General features: G+C 41.3%; 1 protein-coding gene across 2 annotated transcripts in view; it reads left to right on the forward strand.

Moving 5' to 3' along the window:
- Nucleotides 1-24,467, forward strand: part of LOC120523103 (intraflagellar transport associated protein) — a 112,922-nt gene that overhangs the window by 59,189 nt on the left and 29,266 nt on the right. For both annotated transcript variants that reach the window (XM_039744083.1, XM_039744091.1), the window contains exon 6: nucleotides 17,987-18,053. In XM_039744083.1, coding sequence (XP_039600017.1) covers nucleotides 17,987-18,053 — 67 coding nt within the window. The remainder of the gene's footprint in view (nucleotides 1-17,986; nucleotides 18,054-24,467) is intronic.

A 24,467-nucleotide genomic window follows, 5' to 3' on the forward strand; every position in this document is an offset into this window, starting at 1 on the left:
ACCCACATACAGCAGTCAAAGAGCCCTAGGGGTTTTATAACAATCTTTTTCTTCTTCTTGTTCTGTCAGCTGCACCCATTAGGGGTTGCAAAAGTGGATCGTCTTTTTCCATATGTAATATTTGATCATTTTCCTCAATAAATAAATGACCAAGTATAATATTTTGGTCTCATTTGTTTAACTGGTTTCTCTTTATCTACTTTTAGGACTTGAGTGAAAATCTGATGATGTTTTAGGTCATATTTATGCAGAAATACAAAAAATTCTAAAGGGTTCACAAACTTTCAAGCACAACTGTACATACAGCATAGTGTGGTTGGGTTCAGTGAATGACAACTCGGGAAGGAAATCCCTTTAATTGTCAGAGGAGGGTTAGAGTTAGGAGCACACGCTGATACAGTGCCATTGCCGCACCCACCACATGACGGACCAACTCAGGATCCCAGATTGGGACCCGAGTGCAGACATGCGGTTCAGATGGAATGGAACCAGTGTGAGGTTTTTTTATGCCACCAACTCCCAGGTTTTTCCTTGCAGGTTGGAGGGCCCACATGTAGGGCTGGATGCAGATTAACATCATACGCAGGACAGAGCAATTGCAGGTTAAGGGCCTTGCTCAAGAGCCCAATGGAGTAGAGTCACTTTTGGCATTTACGGGATTCGAACCGGCAACCTTCCGATTACCAGTGCAAATCCCTAGCCTCAGAGCCATCGCTCCGCCCAATTAATAGTCAGGAGACAAAAAATGAAATAAAAAAAAATAGCCATTGAGCATGAACTTGTTTAACGTCCTTTTACTGGGGAATTCAAAATAATGACAGTGTAGACACTCCAGCAGGTGGCTCCGACCAGTAAAGATGCCTTCTTCCAGGATGGTCAGGGTTTTATGGTGGCTGCACTTGGAGGGCCGGGGTTAAATACCTTCACCACATGGCTTTTTGGCACTGCGGGAAGAGAAGATGACAGAGTTAAGGACAGCACCCCCTTCTCATCTCAGCGGGTTATTACATACCTCGACTGAGCCTGGGAGGAGGTCCTCCGACACACATGCGTGACAAATGGCACATGCTGCATAGGACAACTTACTTTGAGTTTTCAACGGATTAATACATTTTATTCATTTAGGCCTTAATATGATGTTGTAACAATCGCCCGATATGGGACGCGATTACTACACTTCACCACCCGAGAGGGAAGTGGATGATATTTGAAGGATAAAATAGCATTAACATATTTGGTCCTCGGCCCCTCTTCTCCCCTATACCCACCACTAAATACTTGGCAAAAATCAGAAGGAAGTTGGACTGGTTAACACTAGAATTACCAGAGCCTACGAAAAAACTCGTAATTCCGCCCCACCTTAAATCGCTTCTTAAAATCGTTCACAGCTCTCCACCAGCGTCTTTTGTCATCTAAATGTGCTGATAAAAATCAGGCTGCAAGCAGCCGGCTATTCCATCCCCCCACCGACTTAGAACGTGCACAAACTTCTCCCAGCTCATGCCTTGATTGATTATCTGGGAGTGAAGTGGAGTTTTAGAGTGGAAATATTAGATCATTATTTGGAACACATGCATTTCACGTGTGTTCCGTTTCTACAGTAATCCGTGTAAACACATTTTTAAAACAGAAACGTTTTTCATATTGTAGTAGTAAATGACAAAATGTAAGCATAAACTATATAACGTATGAAGCCTGAAGTCCAAATATCACACACTTTTACAAAAGGTACAAATATAACAGAACAAGTATTCTTTTATTCAAAAATATAACTGCAGAAAAAAGCCACCTTAGCATGCCATATTGACACGTATGTACTACAGCTGCCACGGTAGCATAATGGTATCAGCCGCAGACTAGTATCCAAAAGGTCATGAGTTTGATCCCACATGGTTCAGTTTTGCGAAGTAAACTGCTCTTATTCTTACTATTTTAGAATAAAAACATGCATTTGATTTCAGTGTGTAACAGCCAGTAATTTATGATACTTGTAAAGGTTAGGTTTTTTTTTTTCACTTTTCATTCTCAGTCGTGTTCAGGATCCTTCCCTACCCAATCTGAGAATGCTGTTTTCACATAAAGATGCGCTGTAGCTCTGCAGCGTACTTGTGACTGCATTCTCGTACCAATGCTTGCGAACTGAATTGCCTGCGTGCACTTTTCATGGCATTACACGTCTATTTTTTTGAGCATGCCTGTGTCGTTCAAACACAGGAACATATGTTGGTGTACAAGAATGTACAAGAATAAAAAACAAGTGCACTTTTATTCTACAGTAGACTATAAGTGAAGAAAAAACAAAGCAAGTTACAGTAGGCGGTTGATACGACAGCTTGCGTGGTGCAATGCTAAGAACTGCTGATTTCCGATCCGTGCTATATAAAATCATCACATTCAAATATTAACAATTCCCACACACCCTTCCTACATTCACGACATGTGTACTTGTTGCAGTGTACACATCTCTCTGTGCTATGGTTCCTATTACACTGAATGAGCACCTAAAATTGTACTTTCTTCCCTATATAAATAACATTCGAGTATAGCGGTCTCCAAATAAATCACATTTGAGTTATAGCGCATCTTTATGTGAAAACAGCATTGTCATAATGGGGGAGGGGAGGGGGGGGAGTTTGAATCGTGAACGCGACTGAGAGAATGGAACTGAATAAAAAAAAAAGACTGAAATCAAATGTATGTTTTTATTCTAAAACAGTTAAGTACATGCAATATTATTTGAAAACGAACAGCGTCAGATCGGGTTTGAATACACGCTGACACTGTTACAGAAGGAGTCAGCTTATTCAGTGCAGCAGTTTCAACGCACAGTACATGCAATATGATTTGAAAACGAACAGCGTCAGATCGGGCGCATATTCAAACTCGATCTGACGCTGTTCGTTTTCAAGTAATATTGCATTAGTGCGATGATGTTTTTACATATATTGTCTCTTTCATTCATCTTGCGGTTTGTAATCAGTGACCGCGTGTTTTTTCCCCGATCTTGCCAGTTCGCACTTGTTGCTGTATGGTGGTGTTTCTTTTGTACTCCAGGACATGCAGAGGACAGAATAGTACAGAGCAGTAAGTTCAGCGCTATATGCAATCAGACAGACAAACAGGCAGAGAAGGCACTAGATATATAAATAAACAGGGAAGGCACTGTATAATAAATATATAAAAAAACAGCTAAGGGGATAGTTATATAGATAGGTAGGAAGGATAGGCACTATATGATAGGCAGACAGGGAAGCTCCTATATAATAATAAAATTACTGTTATTACTATGTAGATAGACAGGGAGTTCAGCGTCACAGCGTGTATTCAAACCCGATCTGACGCTGTTCGTTTTCAAATAATATTGCATGTACTTAACTATTTTAGAATAAAAACATACATTTGATTTCAGTCTTTTTTTTTTTATTCAGTTCCATTCTCTCAGTCGCGTTCACGATCCCCCCCCAATCTGACAATGCTGTTTTCACATAAAGACGCGCTATAACTCAAATGAGATTTATTTGGAGACGCGCTATACTCGAATGTTATTTATATAGGGAAGAAAGTACAATGTCAGGTGCTCATTCAGTGTAATAGGAACCATAGCACAGAGAGATGTGTACACTGCAACAAGTACACATGTCGTGAATGTAGGAAGGGTGTGTGGGAATTGTTAATATTTGAATGTGATGATTTTATATAGCACGGATCGGAAATCAGCAGTCCTTAGCATTGCACCACGCAAGCTGTCGTATCAACCGCCTACTGTAACTTGCTTTGTTTTTTCTTCACTTATAGTCTAGAATAAAAGTGCACTTGTTTTTTATTCTTGTACACCCGCATCTTTATGTGAAAACAGCATTCTCAGATGGGGGGTAGGGAAGGATCCTGAACACGACTGAGAATGAAAAGTGAATAAAAAAAAAAACCTAACCTTTACAAGTATCATAAATTACATTGGCTGTTACACACTGAAATCAAATGCATGTTAAAATAGTAAGAATAAAAGCAGTTTACTTCTCAAAACTGAACCATGTGGGATCGAACTCATGACCTTTGGGATACTAGTCAGCGGCTGATACCATTATGCTACCGTGGTAGCTGTAGTAAGTGTGTATCAATATGGCATGCTAAGGTGGCTTTTTTCTGCAGTTATATTTTTGAATAAAAGCATACTTGTTCTATTATATTTGTACCTTTTGTGAAAGTGTGTGATATTTGGACTTCAGGCTTCATACGTTATATAGTTTATGCTTACATTTTGTCATTTACTACTACAATATGAAAAACGTTTCTGTTTTAAAAATGTGTTTACACGGATTACTGTAGAAACGGAACACACGTGAAATGCGTGTGTTCCAAATAATGATCTATTATTTCCACTCTAAAACTCCACTTCACTCCCAGATAATCAATCAAGGCATGAGCTGAGAGAAGTTTGTGCATGTTCTAAGTCGGTGGGGGGATGGAATAGCCGGCTGCTTGCAGCTTTTCTTTTATCAGCACATTTAGATGGCAAAAGACGCTGGTGGAGAGCTGTGAACGATTTTAAGAAGCGATTTAAGGTGGGACGGAATTACGAGTTTTTTCGTAGACTCTGGTAATTCTAGTGTTAAGTATCTTATAATCCAATTGATACATTTACTTGACCGGTGCCTGAATGCTCATTTGTGAACCCTTTTCCCCAGATGCCCTCCCCAGCGGCCAAATCTTAACCCCCAGTTTGAAACAGACATAAAGGAAAAAGATCTCAAAAAATAACGTAGTCCAACACATGGTGAAGAAACTTGCTGTACAGTTCCTACGGTAGGATGGAGTGGGGAAAAAAAACACAAGTCCAACTCACCCAGAGAACCTCAACCCCTGGCCTCTTCTTGGGATTTGTCGCACTGTCTCATCTTCAGGGTGGCCACCCACAAATAGCAGACGTCACTGGGTGAAGTCTGATCCTGATGATTCTTTTAAGCGTAGATAGTCGCCTCCTTGCCTTCTGCTTTTTTCTTTTATTCCTCCTCCTCCTCTATCCACCATTCCCCTTAAAAAGAAAAGTTTCCCGCCAAAACATCCTTTCCCTGCTTAGATGTTATAGCAACATGATGCCAGCAACTGGCAGCTGGAGTACTTAACGGACGGGGTCCTCCCAGCATTTGGTCATCCACAAAAGTGCCTGAAGGGATATTCCTTAGTCATCCTCCCAGCCACATTATACAGTGACGGCCAGTCCAGAAAGTCAACCCGCTTCACATGTTAGGTAGTCTTGCTACATAGTGACCACCTTGGGTTGATGTTTGTGGCACAGGATGCAAGTCTTTGGAAACATTTATTCTGAAGAATGATTTGATCCAAGTTAATCTTGGCAAAAATGCTTATAGTCTGTTGATTTGGAAACAAAATGGCTTCAGTAGATTTTCCTCATCAGAGATAACGATTGTTTTTTTGCACACATTTGTGCTCCAAATGCAGTAATAACTTGGGAAGGAGAATAAACATTTTTTAACAAGATGGGATTCTTTCATTACATTTCACATAATCAGATTGTGTCTGCTACTAAAATCTCAGGATTATGTAGGCAAAGTCCTGTGCTCAACACCATTTTTTTTTTTGTTTAATATTCAATTAGTGAATAGATAGATCTGTTACTTTTCAAATCAGACTTCAGTGTATTCCCTCTGTGCACCTGCTTATCATCATCAGAATTATTGAAAATGTCAGAGACTGATGGGTCGTCACTAACTAGCCAAAGTCTGATAAGCCTTCATTGTGAATTCATCGGACTTCAGATGTCCTCCAGTTTACACTTCCCATTACATCAAGGTAATGATTTATCATTTAGCAAGAAACTAATTAGTCACAATATGTTTGTGTGTTAGAACATGATTATATCCAGATGGCCAAGCTATATTACAAATGACATTTTATAGCTCACAATAAATCTTCAGTCATTAATGGTTGAATCTGTTTACATTCATATATCAGTTTATTGCACATTTCATATGGATTTATGTAATGCTTTCAGTTAACAAAAAATCAAATGAGTAGAAGCTTAATTTAAACTTGAGACATCTACTGTAGACAAATCTAAGTGTGTAGTATTTAAATATATTTTATAATTGAATATCACAGGAGGCTGTATCTACCACAGATGTGTTGTGTATTCTATTCTTATTTAGTTTGCTGAGTGTACTGTTAATGATTAATTCACTGCAGAACCCGTCATGCCCACTTAATTGATGCATCTTCTTACACATGAAGATTTATTTTGCAAAGTGAAGTAAATGTTTTTGACAAGTTGGTAAGTGCATGTTCTACAAGTCTTTTGTAGACTGGTCATAAATTTAACAAACAAACCTATGCTACTTTGTAAACTTCACAATGAGAATATTATTTTTAATCAGTATGACTAAGTTCATAATTATTCATGTTGATTGTCAATGGATTCATTACCATCTGCTCATCACACTCCAAATGGTCTCCCTTTATGTTTTATTTTTTTTTTGCTAGAGTAGATGATCAACATTTGTAAAGTTAAAATGTGATTTATACTATTTCATTTGTAACATGGAAATAATGTAAACCCTATGATGAAGATAACCATTTCTGCTAACATGTAAGAACATGTAAGAGAATGCTTAATATTTGTTAAAAAAAGAAAAGAATATTACACACACACACACATGTGTGTGTATATATATATATATATATATATATATATATATATATATATATATATATATATATATATATATATATATACAGTGGTGTGAAAAACTATTTGCCCCTTCCTGATTTCTTATTCTTTTGCATGTTTGTCACACAAAATGTTTCTGATCATCAAACACATTTAACCATTAGTCAAATATAATACAAGTAAACACAAAATGCAGTTTTAAATGATGGTTTTATTATTTAGGAGAAAAAATCCAAACCTACATGGCCCTGTGTGAAAAAGTAATTGCCCCCTGAACCTAATAACTGGTTGGGCCACCCTTAGCAGCAATAACTGCAATCAAGCGTTTGTGATAACTTGCAATGAGTCTTTTACTGCGCTCTGGAGGAATTTTGGCCCACTCATCTTTGCAGAATTGTTGTAATTCAGCTTTATTTGAGGGTTTTCTAGCATGAAGCGCCTTTTTAAGGTCATGCCATAGCATCTCAATTGGATTCAGGTCAGGACTTTGACTAGGCCACTCCAAAGTCTTCATTTTGTTTTTCTTCAGCCATTCAGAGGTGGATTTGCTGGTGTGTTTTGGGTCATTGTCCTGTTGCAGCACCCAAGATCGCTTCAGCTTGAGTTGACGAACAGATGGCGGACATTCTCCTTCAGGATTTTTTGGTAGACAGTAGAATTCATGGTTCCATCTATCACAGCAAGCCTTCCAGGTCCTGAAGCAGCAAAACAACCCCAGACCATCACACTACCACCACCATATTTTACTGTTGGTATGATGTTCTTTTTCTGAAATGCTGTGTTCCTTTTACGCCAGATGTAACGGACATTTGCCTTCCAAAAGTTCAACTTTTGTCTCATCAGTCCACAAGGTATTTTCCCAAAAGTCTTGGCAATCATTGAGATGTTTCTTAGCAAAATTGAGACGAGCCCTAATGTTCTTTTGCTTAACAGTGGTTTGCGTCTTGGAAATCTGCCATGCAGGCCGTTTTTGCCCAGTCTCTTTCTTATGGTGGAGTCGTGAACACTGACCTTAATTGAGGCAAGTGAGGCCTGCAGTTCTTTAGACGTCCTGGGGTCTTTTGTGACCTCTCGGATGAGTCGTCTCTGCGCTCTTGGGGTAATTTTGGTCGGCCGGCCACTCCTGGGAAGGTTCACCACTGTTCCATGTTTTGCCATTTGTGGATAATGGCTCTCACTGTGGTTCGCTGGAGTCCCAAAGCTTTAGAAATGGCTTTATAACCTTTACCAGACTGATAGATCTCAATGACTTCTGTTCTCATTTGTTCCTGAATTTCTTTGGATCTTGGCATGATGTCTAGCTTTTGAGGTGCTTTTGGTCTACTTCTTTGTGTCAGGCAGCTCCTATTTAAGTGATTTCTTGATTGAAACAGGTGTGGCAGTAATCAGGTCTGGGGGTGGCTACGGAAATTGAACTCAGGTGTGATACACCACAGTTAGGTGATTTTTGAACAAGGGGGCAATTACTTTTTCACACAGGGCCATGTAGGTTTGGATTTTTTCTCCCTAAATAATAAAAACCATCATTTAAAAACTGCATTTTGTGTTTACTTGTGTTATATTTGACTAATGGTTAAATGTGTTTGATGGTCAGAAACATTTTGTGTGACAAACATGCAAAAGAATAAGAATTTAGGAAGGGGGCAAATAGTTTTTCACACCACTGTATATATATATATATATCCTCTTTAATAAAACCCTTGTGTGTGCCCAGTGCCCATGTGTGTCTGTCTTCTAGTGAAGTGCGCATGCGCGGGGCCACACAGCACGTGTTCAGTCTCTTCCTGTGCAGAGAGACACACACACAGGCGCGCGCGAGTCACACGCACACGCACACGCACACGCACACACTCACACTCACACACACACATGCATCACACACACACAGGCGAGAGACAGACACACACACACAGAGACACAGAGGCGTGCGAGAGACACATACAGGCACGCGCGTGCATTGTTGCAATGTTAATTTTCTTGGTTGTTTATTAAATACAGATTTTTCAAATGTTCATTTTTTTCCCCTGTGCTTAAAACTCATTAAAAAAAGAGTTTTTAGTGAGCAGGTTATAAGGCTATAGCGCAAATTCTTGCAGTGTTAGTTTTCTCTGTTGTTCAAGGTTTTCTTAGTGTTAGTGAATGTTTTTACATTTAGTTTACTATTACTACGTGCATTCAATGGTATAATTAACTATATTTGTGCTTAAAAACTTAAAAAAAAATATATTTACATACAGTTCATATGGTCTGGAACGGATTATGGTCGTAAATCGAGGTTCCACTGTATTACTGTCAGACAAAATTACAGGCATTTCACGGAAATACAAACCAGTATTACTGAGAGAGAAAATTAAAGGCACACAATACAGTGACACATATTACAGCCACATACGAGGTCCCTTGCCATTTAATATTGACTGTTCCTACTAATGTTTATGCACTACTGTTCTAGCGCCTGTTGTAACGGGCTTAATGTCTAGTATATTAATAAAAGGCAAAGCCCTCACTGACTCACTCACTGACTCATCACTAATTCTCCAACTTCCCGTGTAGGTAGAAGGCTGATTTGGCAGGCTTACTCCTTACAGCTTACTTACAAAAGTTAAGCAGGTTTCATTTCAAAATTCTACACGTAACGGTCATAACGGTCGATAACGGTCGACAACGTCCGCCATGTTGAACTTTCTTATTCATGGCCCCATCTTCACAAAATTTGGTAGGCAGCTTCCCTGCGCTAACCGAAACCAATGTACGTACTTATTTCGGTGGTATGATGCCACTGTCAGCCGCCATATTGAACTTTCCAACGTCACTAATTCTTCAACTTCCTGTGTAGGTAGAAGGCTGAAATTCGGCAGGCTCATTCCTTACAACTTACTTACAAAAGTTAAGCAGGTTTCATTTCGAAATTCTATTCATAACGGTCATAACGGTTGACAACGTTCGCCATGTTGAACTTTCTTATTTATGGCCCCATCTTCACGAAATTTGGTAGATGGCTTCCCTGCGCTAACCAAAACTGATGTATGTACTTATTTCAGTGGTATGATGCCACTGTCGCCGCCATATTGAAGTTTCCAATGTCACTAATTCTCCAACTTCCCGTGTAGGTAGAAGGCTGAAATTTGGTACTTATTTCGGTGGTATGATGCCACTGTCGGCGCCATATTGAACTTTTCAACGGTCTTTGTTACTTATGGGCCCATCTTCAAGAAATTTGGTACGCGGGTTCCCAACACTAACTTAATCCTACTTACGTACATATATACACGCACCTAAAGGATTTTTAAGAACACCTGTTCAATTTCTCATTAATGCAATTATCTAAACAACCAATCACATGGCAGTTGCTTCAATGCATTTAGGGGTGTGGTCCTGGTCAAGACAATCTCCTGAACTCCAAACTATATGTCAGAATGGGAAAGAAAGGTGATTTAAGCAATTTGGAGTGTGGCATGGTTGTTGGTGCCAGACGGGCCGGTCTGAGTATTTCACAATCTGCTCAGTTACTGGGATTTTCACGCACAACCATTTCTAGGGTTTACAAAGAATGGTGTGAAAAGGGAAAAACATCCAGTATGCGGCAGTCCTGTGGGCAAAAATGCCTTGTTGATGCTAGAGGTCAGAGGAGAATGGGCCGACTGATTCAAGCTGATAGAAGAGCAACTTTGACTGAAATAACCACTCGTTACAACCGAGGTATGCAGCAAAGCATTTGTGAAGCCACAACACGCACAGCCTTGAGGCGGATGGGCTACAACAGCAGAAGACCCCACCGGGTACCACTCATCTCCACTACAAATAGGAAAAAGAGGCTACAATTTGCACGAGCTCACCAAAATTGGACAGTTGAAGACTGGAAAAATGTTGCCTGGTCTGATGAGTCTCGATTTCTGTTGAGACATTCAAATGGTAGAGTCAGAATTTGGCGTAAACAGAATGAGAACATGGATCCATCATGCCTTGTTACCACTGTGCAGGCTGGTGGTGGTGGTGTAATGGTGTGGGGGATGTTATTCGTTGCGTAATACGATTTCATTCTGTTTGGTTTTGAAATTAACACGCAAATACTTTTTAAACTTACACTTTTACTATAAATCTTCAGTAAAAACAATTTTTTGCGTTCAATTTTCATCAATATCGTATTGAATTTTGATTCTGTGTTTGGACTTTCATCATGACAATGCCACGTATAACTGCCCGTGATTGAATTTAATTTTTTTCTCTCTATTAAATAAAATGACTTTTTCGAATGTTTGGCTCTAAGATTTGTTAATTGTCTTTTGCAAAGCTATTCTAATGGGAAACTGTTGATGTTTTAATGCAAATGGCATATCAAGATCTCCTTTGGTGTCTAATGTTATGAAGTTACTGCTCTTTACCATTCTCTCCTCTGCATGTCCTGGAGTACAAAAGAAACAGCATACAGCAACATGCGGGGACTGGCAGGAACACTCAATAAAACTGAATAAAAAGAAAATCAAGTGACGGTGAGATACGAAGAAGGCAGCTTCGCCAGCGTTTGTGTGTCAGAACCCTTTTGCGTTAGTATGCATCGTGGTACACTGCAGAGCTATAGCGCGTCTTTATGTGAAAACAGCCGTGTCAGATGGGGTTGTATGGATTGATTCTGAACGCGACTGAGAGAATGAAAAGTGAATAAAAAAAACTTAACCTTTACAAGGACTTTAAATTGTACTGGCTGTTACAGACTGAAATCAAATGTATTCTTTTATTCTAAAATAGTAAGACTAAGAGCAGTTTACTTCTCAAAACGGAGTGGTGCAGGATCGAAATCGCGACCTTTTGATTCCAAGGCGAGAACTGATTCTATTGCACCACGGAGGCAGTTATAATAAACTGCTGTCAATGTCGCATGTTAAGGCGGCTTTTTGTTTCTGCAGTTATATTTTTGAATAAAAGCGCAATTGTTGTGTTATATTTGTACCTTTTTCTTTGATATTTGGACTTCAGGCTTCATACATTATATAGTTTATGCCTACATTTTGTCATCTACTACTAGAATATAAAAACGTTTCCGTTTTAACAATGTGTTTACACAGATTACTGTAGAAACGGAACAGACATGAAATGCGTGTGTTCCAAATAACGATCTATTATTTCCACTCTAAAACTCCACTTCACTCCCAGATACTCAATCAAGGCATGAGCTGAGAGAAGTTTGTGCACGTTCTAAGTCGATTGGGGGGTTGGAATAGCCGGCTGCTCCTAGCTTCTCTTTATCAGCACATTTAGAGGACAAAGGACACTGGCGGAGAGGTGTGAAGAGGTTTAAGAAGCAATTTAAGGTGGGACGGAATTACGAGTTTTTTCGTAGGCTCTGGTAATTCTAGTGTTAAGTAGTTCTCTCGTGAAAGACAGACAGAAAGACATACAGAAAGACGTTGGATTTTATATATATATAGAGAGAGAGAGAGAGAGAGAGAGAGATACGTTCACACGTTATTAGGTACACCTGTTTAGCTGCTTGTTAATACAAATATCTAATCAGCCAATCACAAGGCAGCGGCTCAATGTATTTTGGCCTGTAGAGATTGTCAAGATGACCTGCTGAAGTTCAAACCGAGCATCAGAATGGGGAGAAAAGGTGATTGAAGTAATAATAATAATAATTCTTTGCATTTATGTAGCGCTTTTCTCACTACTCAAAGTGCTCAGCAATTGCAGGTTAACAGCCTTGCTCAAGGGCCCAACAGAGCAGAGTCCCTTTTTTTTTTGGCATTTAAGGGATTCGAACTGGCAACCTTCCAATTGCCAGTGCAGAGCCCTAGCCTCAGAGCCTCCACTCCGCCTGTGACTTTGAACATGGCATGGTTGTTGGTGCCAGATGGGCTGGTCTGAGTATTTCAGAAACTGCTGATCTAATGGGATTTTCTGACAGCCTTCTCAAAGATTTACAGAGAATGGTCCAAAAAAAGAGGAATATCCAGTGAGTGGCAGTTCTCTGGACCTTGTTGATGCCAGAGGTTAGAGGAGAATATCCAGACTGGTTCAAGCTGATAGAAGGGCAACAGTAAGTCAAATAACCAGTTGTTACAGCCGTGGTATGCAGAAGAGAATTTCTGAACACATAACACGTTGAACCTTGAGGCAGATGGGGAAGAGGGGCTGCAGCATCAGGAGACCACACTGGGTGCCACTCCTGTCAGCTAAGAACAGGCTACTGAGGCTACACTTAGCACAGGCTCAACAAAATAGGACAATAGAAGATTGGAAAAACTTTGCCTGGTCTGATGACTCTCAATTTCTGCTGTGACATTCAAATGGTAGGTTCAGAATTTAGAGTTAACAACATAAAGCATGGGTCCATCCTGCCTTGTTTCAACAGTTCAGTCTGCTGGTGACACTGTAATGGAATGTAGTGGAATATTTTCTTGGCACACTTTGGCCCCCTTACTACCAACTGAGCATCGTTTATATGCCTCAGTCTTCCTGAGTATTGTTGCTGAAAGTGTCCATCCCTTTTTCTCATGGCTACTTCCAGCAGGATAACGCACCATGTCACAAAGTTAGATCACCTCAAACTGGTTTCTTGAACATGACAATGAGTTCACTGTACTCAAATGGCCTCCACAGTCAGCAGATCTCAATCCAATAGAGCACCTTTGGGATGTGCTGGAATGAGAGAGTCACATCATGGATGTGCAGCCGACAAATCTTCAGCAACTGCGTGATACTATCATGTCAATATGGATCAAAATCCCTGAGGAATGTTTCCAACACTTTGTTGAATGTATGCCATGAAGAATTACAGCAGTTCTGAAGGCAAAAGGGGATCCAACCCTCTGCTAGCAAGGTGTATCTAATAAAGTGACATATACACTATACTGCCAAAAGTATTGGGACACCTGCCTTTACACACACATGAACTTTAATGACATTCCATTCTAAATACATAGGCTTTAATATGGAGTTGGCCCACCCTTTGCAGCTATAACAGCTTCAACTCTTCTGGGAAGGCTTTCCACATGGTGTGTAGGAGTGTTTTGATGGGAATTTTGGACCATTCTTCCAGGAGAGCAATTGTGAGGTCATTCACTGATGTTGGACAAGAAGGTCTGACTCGCTCACAGTCTCTGCTCTAATTCATCCCATAGGTATTCTATCGTGTTGAGGTCAGGGCTCTGTGCAGACCAGTCAAGTTCCTCCAATTTTTTTTACAAACCTTGCTTTGTGCACTGGTGCATTTGCGCAGTCATATTGCCATCCCTAAACTGTTCCCACAAAGCTGGGTGCATGAAATTGTCCAAAATGGCTTCGTAAGCTGAAGCAGTAAGAGTTCCTTTCACTGAGACTAAGGGGCCAAGCCCATCCTCGCACCATAATCCCCCCTCCACCAAACTTTACACTTGGCACAATGTAGTTAAGCAAGTACTGTGCTTCTGGCAACCGTCAAACCCAGACTCGTCCATCAAATTGTGTGATTCGTCACTCCAGAGGACATGACTCCACTGCTCTGGAGTCCAGTGGCGGTGGGCTTTATACCACTGCATCTGACGCTTTGCATTGCACTTGGTGATGTCAGGCTTGACTGTAGCTGCTCGGCCATGGAAACCCATTCTATGAAGCTGTCTACGCTGCACTGTTCTTGAGCTTTTGGAGGTCTGTAGCTATTGACTCTGCAGAAAGTTGGTGACTTCTGCCCACTGTGCGCCTCAGCATGCGCTGTCCACGCTCTGTGATTTTACGTGGCCTACCACTTCGTGGCTGAGTTGCTGTTGTTCCCAATTGCTTCCACTTTGTTAAAATACCACTAACAGTTGACCATGGAATATTTAGTAGCGAGGACTTATTGCACAGTTGGCATCCTATCAGGGTACCAGGCTTGAATTCACTGAGCTCCCGAGAGCGAAGCCGTCTGCATGACGAGGTGCTTGATGTGATACACCTGTGGCCATAGAAGTGATTGGAACACCTTAATTCAAGGATTTGGAGGGGGGGTCTCAATACGTTTGGCAATATAGTGTATATAATTGTATACACAGGAAGTACCATAAAGGACAGACAGGTATGCCTACTGGATGGGAAAGTGACTTGCCAGCCTAAGCCTTTTTAAGGATGGACAAGTGGAACCTGGAGGCCAGGAGCAGTTCCCATCCCCCATACAATAGGTGACAGTGGTCATCCCAAGGCATACCGGTTTGGACACCTACAGGGGTATATGGGATTTGGAGCCCAAAAGTGCAGCTGTAATGGGAAGCTGTAGGTGGAACCTCCCTGGTTTTTATATGACCTGGAAGTGCTTCCAAGAGGACACACTATGGCACTGGAAGCATTCCTGGGTCCAGATTTTAAAGAGCTTGCCACTTGGAAGAGTCGGAGTTGGGAGGCAACAGGTGACACCCCACCGGATGAAGAAAAGGAGAGAAATAATAATAACCCCTAGAAAGACCCTAAATAACTGTATTTGAGTGATTTGCCAAACTCGCTGTTTTTTTGCATTCATATCACACATCTTCAATTATGCAATCAGTCATTGAGCCGATTTGAATGAAGAAAAGTCGTCACCCTGCTGTTTTCTGTCATCGTGTGTCCCACACTGAATATGGACCAGAGAAACCAGAAGGAGAGAGACATCTAAGGAGACCAGCAAGAAAATGATAGACAAGCATGTCAATGACCAAGGCTAGAAGACCACCTTCTCCAAGCAGCTTGATGTTCCCTGTGACAAAAGTTGCAAATATTACAAAGAGGTTTAAAGTCCATGAGAATGTAGCCAACCTCCCTGGATGTGGCCACAAGAGGAAATTGACCCCAGAATGGGCAGAAGGATAGTGAGAATGGTAGATAAAAAGCCAAGGACAACTTCCAAAGAGAAACAAGCTGAACTCCAAGGTCAAGATCCATCAGTGTTTGATCGCACCATCTGAGTGACAGTGGGCTAAATGGAGGAAGACCCAGGAGGTCTCCACTGTTAAAAGAAAAAACTGAAAAAGCCAGATAGAATTTGCATATTGACAAGCCACAATGCTTCTGGTAGAATGACCTTTGGATAGATGAGACAAAACTGGAGCTTTTTGTTAAGTCACATTAGCTTTGTGACCACAGATGAATAAATAAAGCTTTCAAAGAAGAAGACACCATGCCTACTGTGAAACATGGAGGAAGCTCGCTTATGTTTTGGAGCTGCTTTGCTGCAGCTGGCATGGTGTGCCTTAAATCTGTGCAGGAAGTAAGGAAATCTCAAGACTATGAAGACATTCTGGAGTGAAACGTACAGCTCAGTGTTAGAAAGCTCTGTGTTACCGCAGGTCATGGATGCTCCAACAGGATGATGAGCCAAAAACACACAGCTAAAAAGCACCCAAGGATGTCTAAGAATAAACTCTTGGACTATTCTGAAGTGGCCTTCTGTGAGTCCTGATTTGAATTCTATGGAACGTCAATGGAAGAACAGAAAACCAGCTTCAAGCCTGAAACAGCTTGAGCAGTTTGCTCTGGGCGAGTGGGCCAAACAACCTGTGGACAGGTCGTAAACCGATTTGGTCGTGAACTGAAGTAACTTCCCCCATAGGATTGTATGTAAATACAACGAATCCGTTCCAGACCGTACAAACTGTATGTAAATATTTTTTTTTTAAAGATTTTTAAGCACAAATATAGTTAATCACACCATAGAATGCACATCGTAATAGTAAACTAAATGTAAAAACATTGAATAACACCCAGAAAACCTTGAACAACACAGAAAACTAACATTGTAAGAGTTCGCGCTATAGCCTTTCGACCCGATCGCTGTAAACACTTTTTTTAATTAAGCACGGGGGGGAAAAAAAGGAAAATTTGAACAAATCCAAACTTTATTTAAAAACCAACCATAAGCAACGAAGAAATTAACATTGCAGGAGTTCACGCTAATAGCCTTATGACCCGATCACTGTAAAAAAAAAAATTTTTTTAAAATGAGTTTAAGCACAGGGAAAAAAGGAGCATTTGAAAAATCTGTAATTTAATAAACCACCAAGAAAAGTAACATTGCAACAAATCATGCTACGAACCAAAAAATGAACATTTGAAAAATCCATCCATTTCCTAACCCGCTGAATCCGAATACAGGGTCACGGGGGTCTGCTGGAGCCAATCCCAGCCAACACAGGGCACAAGGCAGGAACCAATCCTGGGCAGGGTGCCAACCCACTGCAGGACACACACAAACACACCCACACACCAAGCACACACTAGGGCCAATTTAGTAACGCCAATCCACCTAACCTGCATGTCTTTGGATTGTGGGAGGAAACCGGAGCGCCCGGAGGAAACCCACGCAGACACGGGAGAACATGCAAACTCCACGCAGGGAGGACCTGGGAAGTGAACCCGGGTCTCCTAACTGCGAGGCAGCAGCGCTACCACCGTGCCGCCCCATTTGAAAAATCTGTAATACAAAAACTAACCATAAACCACCAAGAAAACTAACCTTGCATGAGTCGAGTTCTGGCATGAAGTGAGGAGGAACTGGGTGGAGAGGAGGTTACAGTGCTTAGAAGCCATGGTTAACTGCAAAAGCACACAAAATACTGTAGAGCACAAAGAGTTCACAGGCAAAGCACGTACGTCTGACTGAGAACAATGAACAGGGAGATGCTGAACATGTGCTTAAATACAGTAATTGGCGCGTGTGAACTGGAAGGGAAATGAAATAGAGCACAAAGAGTTCACAGCGAAAGCACACACGCACGTCAGAATGAGAACAATACAACAAATGTGGAAATCATCGGCGCGCACAAACCGAAAAGGAAACTGGCTTGTTCGTATACCGAGTGTGTGGTCATGAACCGAGGCAAAAGTTTGGCGAACTTTTTGGTTGTAAACCGATTTGTACGTGTACTGAGACGTTCGTGAACCGAGGTTCCACTGTACAAGCAACATAAAATACCAGAAATTATACGGTAAAATCAAGTCCCGACTTATCCGCAGGAGAACTTATTGACGAGTATATACAGTAGACAACTCTACAAAACAAAAGCAGATATTCCAGACTTGATATAAAGCCAACAACAAATGGCACAATTTAATGCCTGATGTATTCAACAGTAGCACTACAGATAACTACAAAACATTGTCATGTAATGATCATTTCAGGTTTCACAAGGTTACATACAGTGTGTGGTCTATTGTAGCAAACAATTACGTATACAACTCAAATGTCAAATTATCTGTTTTAACAAAGATATGGTTGGCTTAACTCTCCTTATTGAAATTACGGTATGTGTTTAATGTGGATATATTTTTTCACGTTATAGCAAATTTATTGATTTGTTTAATGTGTTTTTTTCTTAGGTGGACAACTACGTAGATCCAGATGACGGTGGCAGTGATGATGGAGATGATTTTGTCTTGCAAGCAGGTAGTCTGTTTAGTAATTTTTCAACCTTTTCATTGTATTTCGGTTTTGTTTCAGCCATACCAGGTACCCACTCCTGTCCATTCTTGTTAATTTTGTGGCACCTGCTCTCTGAAATCTCTCTGGAAAGGTCAGGGAGAGAATCTCCATCAGTTGTGATTGATTCTGAACACCTCACCCTTTCACTTTTACTATCTAGGGCAGACAACAATTGCTGTATGCCCAAGTGCCAAACCTGGCACAGCTTTATGGGAGATTGGCAAAGAGAAAGGGCACCAGAGGGCACATGGGATACCCTGAAGTCAGCTGGGTAAAAGTCCTGCGGTCTGATGAGATTAGGATTATATGGTTAGGGTTAACTTTTTGGCTGTCAGACTAAATCCGTCCTGGGTATGACATTAAACTGCATCCAACCCTGCATGTTGGCCCTCCAACCTGCAGGGAAACTCCAGCTACCATAAAACAAAACCTCACACTGTTCCATTCCCTCTGAGGTGCTGAGGTGTCATCCTTTGCATCGCTGAACTCTGGTCCTAGTCTGGGGATCCTGAGTTGGTTTTTCATGTGGTGGGTGCCGCAATACACTGTATCAGCGCGTGCTCCTAACCTCTCTCTCTATCTCTTACATTATCAAAGATACACACTGTCCCCACCATGAGGCTTCAGCGTAGCAGCATCAGGCTGTGGCGCCACTTCTCTGTAGCACGTCCAGGAAGGCTTATGTGAGTAAAATGAAAGAATCAAAATACAGGGAAAATGTGAGGCAGTCTGCAAACCTTCACCTTGGGAGAAAATTTGTCTTCCAGCAAGACAACTACCCAAAGCAAGAAGCCAAGGATATGCAAGAATGGCTTGAAAATAACAACGTGAATGCCCTGCATTGACCGAGTTGGCGTTCATAGTCCAAGTGAGAGTTTGTAGCTGGAGTGTAAAAATGGCTGTCCACTCATGACCACCATGACACTTGACATAACTTGAGCAGTTCTGTAAAATCAAAAGGGGAAAAATGTCAGAGTTGATACAGGGAGACCTGTGCACAGAGACTCAAGACTGTCATGGTTTCCAAAGAATAACACATTGACTGCTGGACCATTTATTACCAGGATGCTGCAGTACTGGTCTATGCATATACTGTATTAGAAATAATGAACTCTATCAAAAGTATTACAAAAATATAAAGAGATGTATTAGAAAGCAACAGTTTTATTATGAACAGTAACTCTATTAAAAAATGTAAAGAAACCATTTATTATTATATTTTGGCCAATAACATGATTAAATGTCTGCAATTGAATGAGTGTCCTTGAAGGAAGTCACCACCAGAGTACCATAAATATAACGTGTTTCTTTGGCCTCTTCAAGCTTGAAGCGCACAACACATTTGGTAGTTGCTGACTATTTGCACTCAAGGGTTGGCAGAATGTCCATGTAGTGCCGTCCTGACGGTCGTGACAAGTCAGACACTTTGTGATGGAGGAGTGCCCTCCATGGCAGCGATCTGGATCAGTGGCAGAGCCTTCAGTTTCCACATCATCCAATTGATCTCTATCAGTGTCATTATCGCCAAAATATTCATTTTGCAATAAATCGAGTTGTTTCAAAACATCAACAGCTTTATACATGATGACATAACTATGGACTGTTTATTATTTTTTTTAGCACATGTGGATGGATGGAATAAAAATTCTTAGCCCTTCCAAACTGTTTGGGTGCCGGCCTGGTTGCCCCCTTTATTCTTGTAGCACCCAAAGTAAAGGCTTGAAGGTGCTGAAATAAACAAAAATCGACTATACTGTATGAGTCTGCGGTGGGTTGGCACCCTGCCCGGGATTAGTTCCTGCCTTGTGCCCTGTGTTGGCTGGGATTGGCTCCAGCAGACCCCCGTGACCCTGTGTTTGGATCCAGCGGGTTGGATAATGGATGGATGGATGGAACGGTCTAAGGAGCTCAATCCTTCTCAAAGATTCGGCTCCAAATGAAATGCCGACATTAGGGGGGGCGTCTCACTTTTATGCCGGTTCCACTGGATGGGGCGTGGTTAGTTACCTTCAGGGGGCATCTTCTCTTGACTGAAGAAGGAGAAAGTGACAAGTCTGATAGTGGCAGTGCCCCTTCTTGCCCCAGCACATTAGTGCACGTCTGTGATGAGTCTTCGAGGTGTCCCCTAGACGCACACGTGTGACACACTAATTTCCGCAAGTTGTTGCATCTTAAAACAAAAATAAGAAAACTTCTAGATGGCAACACTGTAGTACACAGGTGTCAAACTCCAGGCCTGGAGGGCCGCACTGGGTGCAGGTTTTCATTCTAACCCTTTTCTTAATCAGTGTCCAGTTTTCACTGGTAATTAACTTCTTTTCCTCCAATTTTAATAGCCCTGTTTTTAAGGATTAAGTCTTAAGTATTAAATGACAGCCAAACAGAAATGAGACATGAAACGAGCCAACAAATGACCAGCTAAATTGGGGCTTCAAACTCAAACCAGTTCATTAATGAGAAGCTGATTCTTGCTGTTAATTAAACCCGTTATTCAATTCCATGGCTTGGTGCTGCTCTCCTTTTGCCACAGCAGACATTTCCAGAACTGTTGATATTCTGATTTTTTCTAAGAACTCCTAAAATGTTTTAGTAACCTGAGGGATCAACCTTACTGAGACCTTCATCTTTATTTTCAGATTTTGTTTGATGGGTACAGGTGAGCTGGTCATGTCCTGCTTGTTTTATGTCTCATTACTGTCCGGCTGCTAATTAAGGAAAAAACAAATAAGAGGCCTGAGTCAAGCTAATTAAAGCTGAGGCTAAAGAAGTCAATTAGCATCGAAAACTGGTCACTAATTAAGAAGATGGTTAGAAAGAAAACCCTGCAGCCACTGCGGCCCTCCAGGACTGGAGTTCGACACCCCTGCTGTAGTAGGTAACTGAGATGTGACAGCAAAGCTCACCTGTAAGATGGCTGTGTCTATAGTGGCTGTATATGGATATAAGAGTTGTATTGCATGTCGTGCCTTAACAGGCTCAGTGAGATACGACTTAACTCGTACCTCATGATCAAAGTGGTAATTTGCTAAATACTGACTTGATTATTTTGCGTTTTATTTTTATATTCAATTCAGAACACTTTCCAGAGATCTGTTTTCATTTTGTCATTAAAGAGTCATTTTTCAGTGTCAAAAAAAAATCCACTGTAAGTTAATGTCTTATAAAATTAAAGTGTAAAAATGTAATTGTGTGGACCACCAGGCTGGTGGCACACACGTTTTGTTTTTTTTTCTTTTACCTCCTGGGAAATGCCTTCCCTGTTTCCCACAAGCATAGTCTAAAGCGCAATGCATCAACACAATACTCTTCCTTCTCTTTCTTTCTCCTCCACTCCTGTGGTCAAGCTTCGTCTTCCTCCTCCCGACTCTGGCTCTCCGAGTAGTGGTTGCTGGCTCCTTTTATACTGCACCCGGAAGTGCTCCAAATGCTTGATGAAATAATAATAATAAGTTACATTTATTGAGCTTTTCACAAACCCAAAGTCTCTTTACTTACAGAGTATAAAAACAAAACACGGCGAGATGTCAATATACATGGAATTGACGTGTCCGAGCCATAGATCCACGAGGGGCCTCTTTTAGACTGGTGAGTATAGCGAGGACGCTGATTGATTCCAAGCGACTGGCAAAAACTATAAGTCAGGGAGACCAATCGTGGATGACAGTCAAGATTTTTAAGTTCATATTGAGAATACACAGGTATGAGCTGCATTGCCAAAAGAGTAGAAATGACAACACACAGCACAACTCCAAACCAGAGACAGAACAGGCTAAGAATATCCAGACACCGGTGGACACCGCCAAGAGCGAAGCGAATGCCACACAACACCATGCTAACTCCAGCCACACACATTAGCCAACCCAAATCTCACTGCATAACCAGCAAGAAAAGGAAAAGCACAGAGGGCAGGCTGCACATTCACAGTTCAGACTGGTGACTGCAAACGAAGCAAGAGTATGTTCATACTCACCGCGAAGGCAATAACGGGAGAGAAGGAAGAGAGCTTGCGTAAGACTGAAGCTGGTGTGATCTAGGCAATCACCAGTGCCATTGGTAAGTAAAATTCGAAAAGCGCAGCCAAATCAGAAGATTATGGTGGAAAAGTCAGACGGGACATAACAAAACAAATACGATGACACCGGTGAGAGGCAGCAGCCAAAGGCACACGGCGTACTCTCAACCGGAAGTGAAAATTTTTTTTTAAAAATGATAGCCTAGCTTTCGGCATAACTTCAAGGTGTGGCGTAAGATCTACCGAAAAGGGCTCAGCAGATCTTCCTGCATCACCCCCTGGTGGCACCCGTGGGTCCCATCAGGGCTGCACCAACTCCCATGAAGCCCTGCGGGAGTCGAGGCACCACTGCAACCCAGGGGGGCTGCCATCTAGCGTCCCGGGGTAGGTAGCACTCTGGCCACGCTCACTCCCCCGGTCCTCCCAGTGTGCTCTGGTAGCTCTAGGTTAAATAGATTTTTCTGTTTCTAGAGTGCATTATTCAGTGCACTATTTTGTCCCTTCCGAGCTTTCCCTGGTGTTTGCCATCAATGCTTTCAGATAATAATTATGTTAATTCTGTATGTTTTAAGTTCAGAAACACCAGGTCAGTTCTCGTCTTTTAAACACTGAAGTCTTACTTCTAGATAATGGTGAAGAGCCATGGATGGATCAGTATACATCAACTGATTGATTAATTATAAAATTCACTTTTTGCCCCCACACTGTTTTCCTTACATTTTTCTGAACTTAACAAATTTGACAAACGATAGGAGACCATTCAGTCCATCAAGATTGTCTGATTAAATTTTATCTAATAGCTATGTAAGCTTTACCAGTATCTCTTCTAGATCCTTCTTAAAGGTTCTCAAGGTTTCTCCTTTAACTCCACATCTCGGTAGTTTGTTCCAGTGTCCCGCAACTCTTTGTGTAAATTAGTGCTATCTGGCTTCAGTCTGAAACGCACTTCCCCTTAATTTCCACTAATATCCTCAAGTTTGGGATTCACAGTTAAGCTGAAAGAATAAGAGAGATGGATGGATGTATGGATGGATGACTTGGACCCATAAGAACAAAAGAAATTTGACAGACAAGAGACCACCATTCGGTCCATCAAACCTGTTAGTTTAGCTAATAGCTAAGCTGACCCAGTATCTCATCCTGGTTCTGCTTAAAGGTTGTCAAGGTTTCTGCATCGCCTGCATATCTTGGTAGTTTGTTCCAAACTCCCACAACTCTTTGTGTAAAGAAGTGCTTCCTGGCTTCAGTCTTAAATGCACGTCCCCTTAAGTTGCACTGATGTCCTCAAGTACGTGATTTACCTTTAAGAGTTTTGCTGGATCTGCTTCATCGATGCCTTGGAGTATTTTGAAGACCTGGATTAAGTCCCCTTGTAGTCTCCTGTCATTGAGAATACGCAGGTTTAATTCTCTGAGTCTGTCACAGTAGGACATGTCCTTAAGTCATGGGATGCTCTTGATTGCTCTCCTCTGCACAGCTTCAAGTGCTGCTATGTCTTTCTTGTAGTGTGGTGGCCAGAACTGCACACAGTACTCCATCTGTGGTCTCACTTGTGCGTTATATAGTTTGAGTATAACATCCATCCATTATCCAACCTGGTATATCCTAACGAGTATAACATCCTTTGATTTAAATTCAGCAGTATTAATGATATAACCTATCATTTTATTTGCCTTTTTAATCACTTCTTCTGATTACTTAGATCAGGGGTGTCCAAACTTCTTTCACTGGAGGCCACATACAGAGAAATATATGAAGGGTTGGGCCACCCACTAGAGGTGAGCTACAGAATATTGCCTCATCTCCTGTGTATTAAGCTAGCACAATCAATCAAATATCGGTAAATTAAGCTTCATAATTGAATAAGCTTAAAGAAAAAACTGCATCATAGCTCTCCATTAATTGGTTTTCATTTATTGTATTACAAAATGCTCTCCTCACATGCAATCGAGTAAAAATCAAACGCACAAGCTTCATCTGACACTTAATGTTTTAAGTTAGCTGACAAATCTTCAATTCGCCACACAACTGCGTTTCTGGACACGCGAACGTTGTTGAATTCCTACATTATTCCTGCAACTTTAGTGAGACACAGCTTTATGAAGTCGCCATCTGAGAAAGGTTTCCCATGACGCTTTGCGCTGTCGTGTAACTGGCTAATGTGGCATTTTCTTGTGTTTTGTTAACACTGGAAAAAATCCTGTTGTTGAGCTGGTAGAACAGCTGCCATTTGCTTAACTTTCTGTTCTTCCTCGGTACCAGTGTAGGACGTGTAGGTTGGATGTTTGGTTTTGTAGTGTCGACACACATTATACTCTTTCATCCCTGCAATAGTTTCATTGCAAATCAAATAGGCACACTTGTCC

Source organism: Polypterus senegalus, chromosome 1, assembly GCF_016835505.1.
Source record: "Polypterus senegalus isolate Bchr_013 chromosome 1, ASM1683550v1, whole genome shotgun sequence".
Classification (NCBI taxonomy): domain Eukaryota; kingdom Metazoa; phylum Chordata; class Cladistia; order Polypteriformes; family Polypteridae; genus Polypterus; species Polypterus senegalus.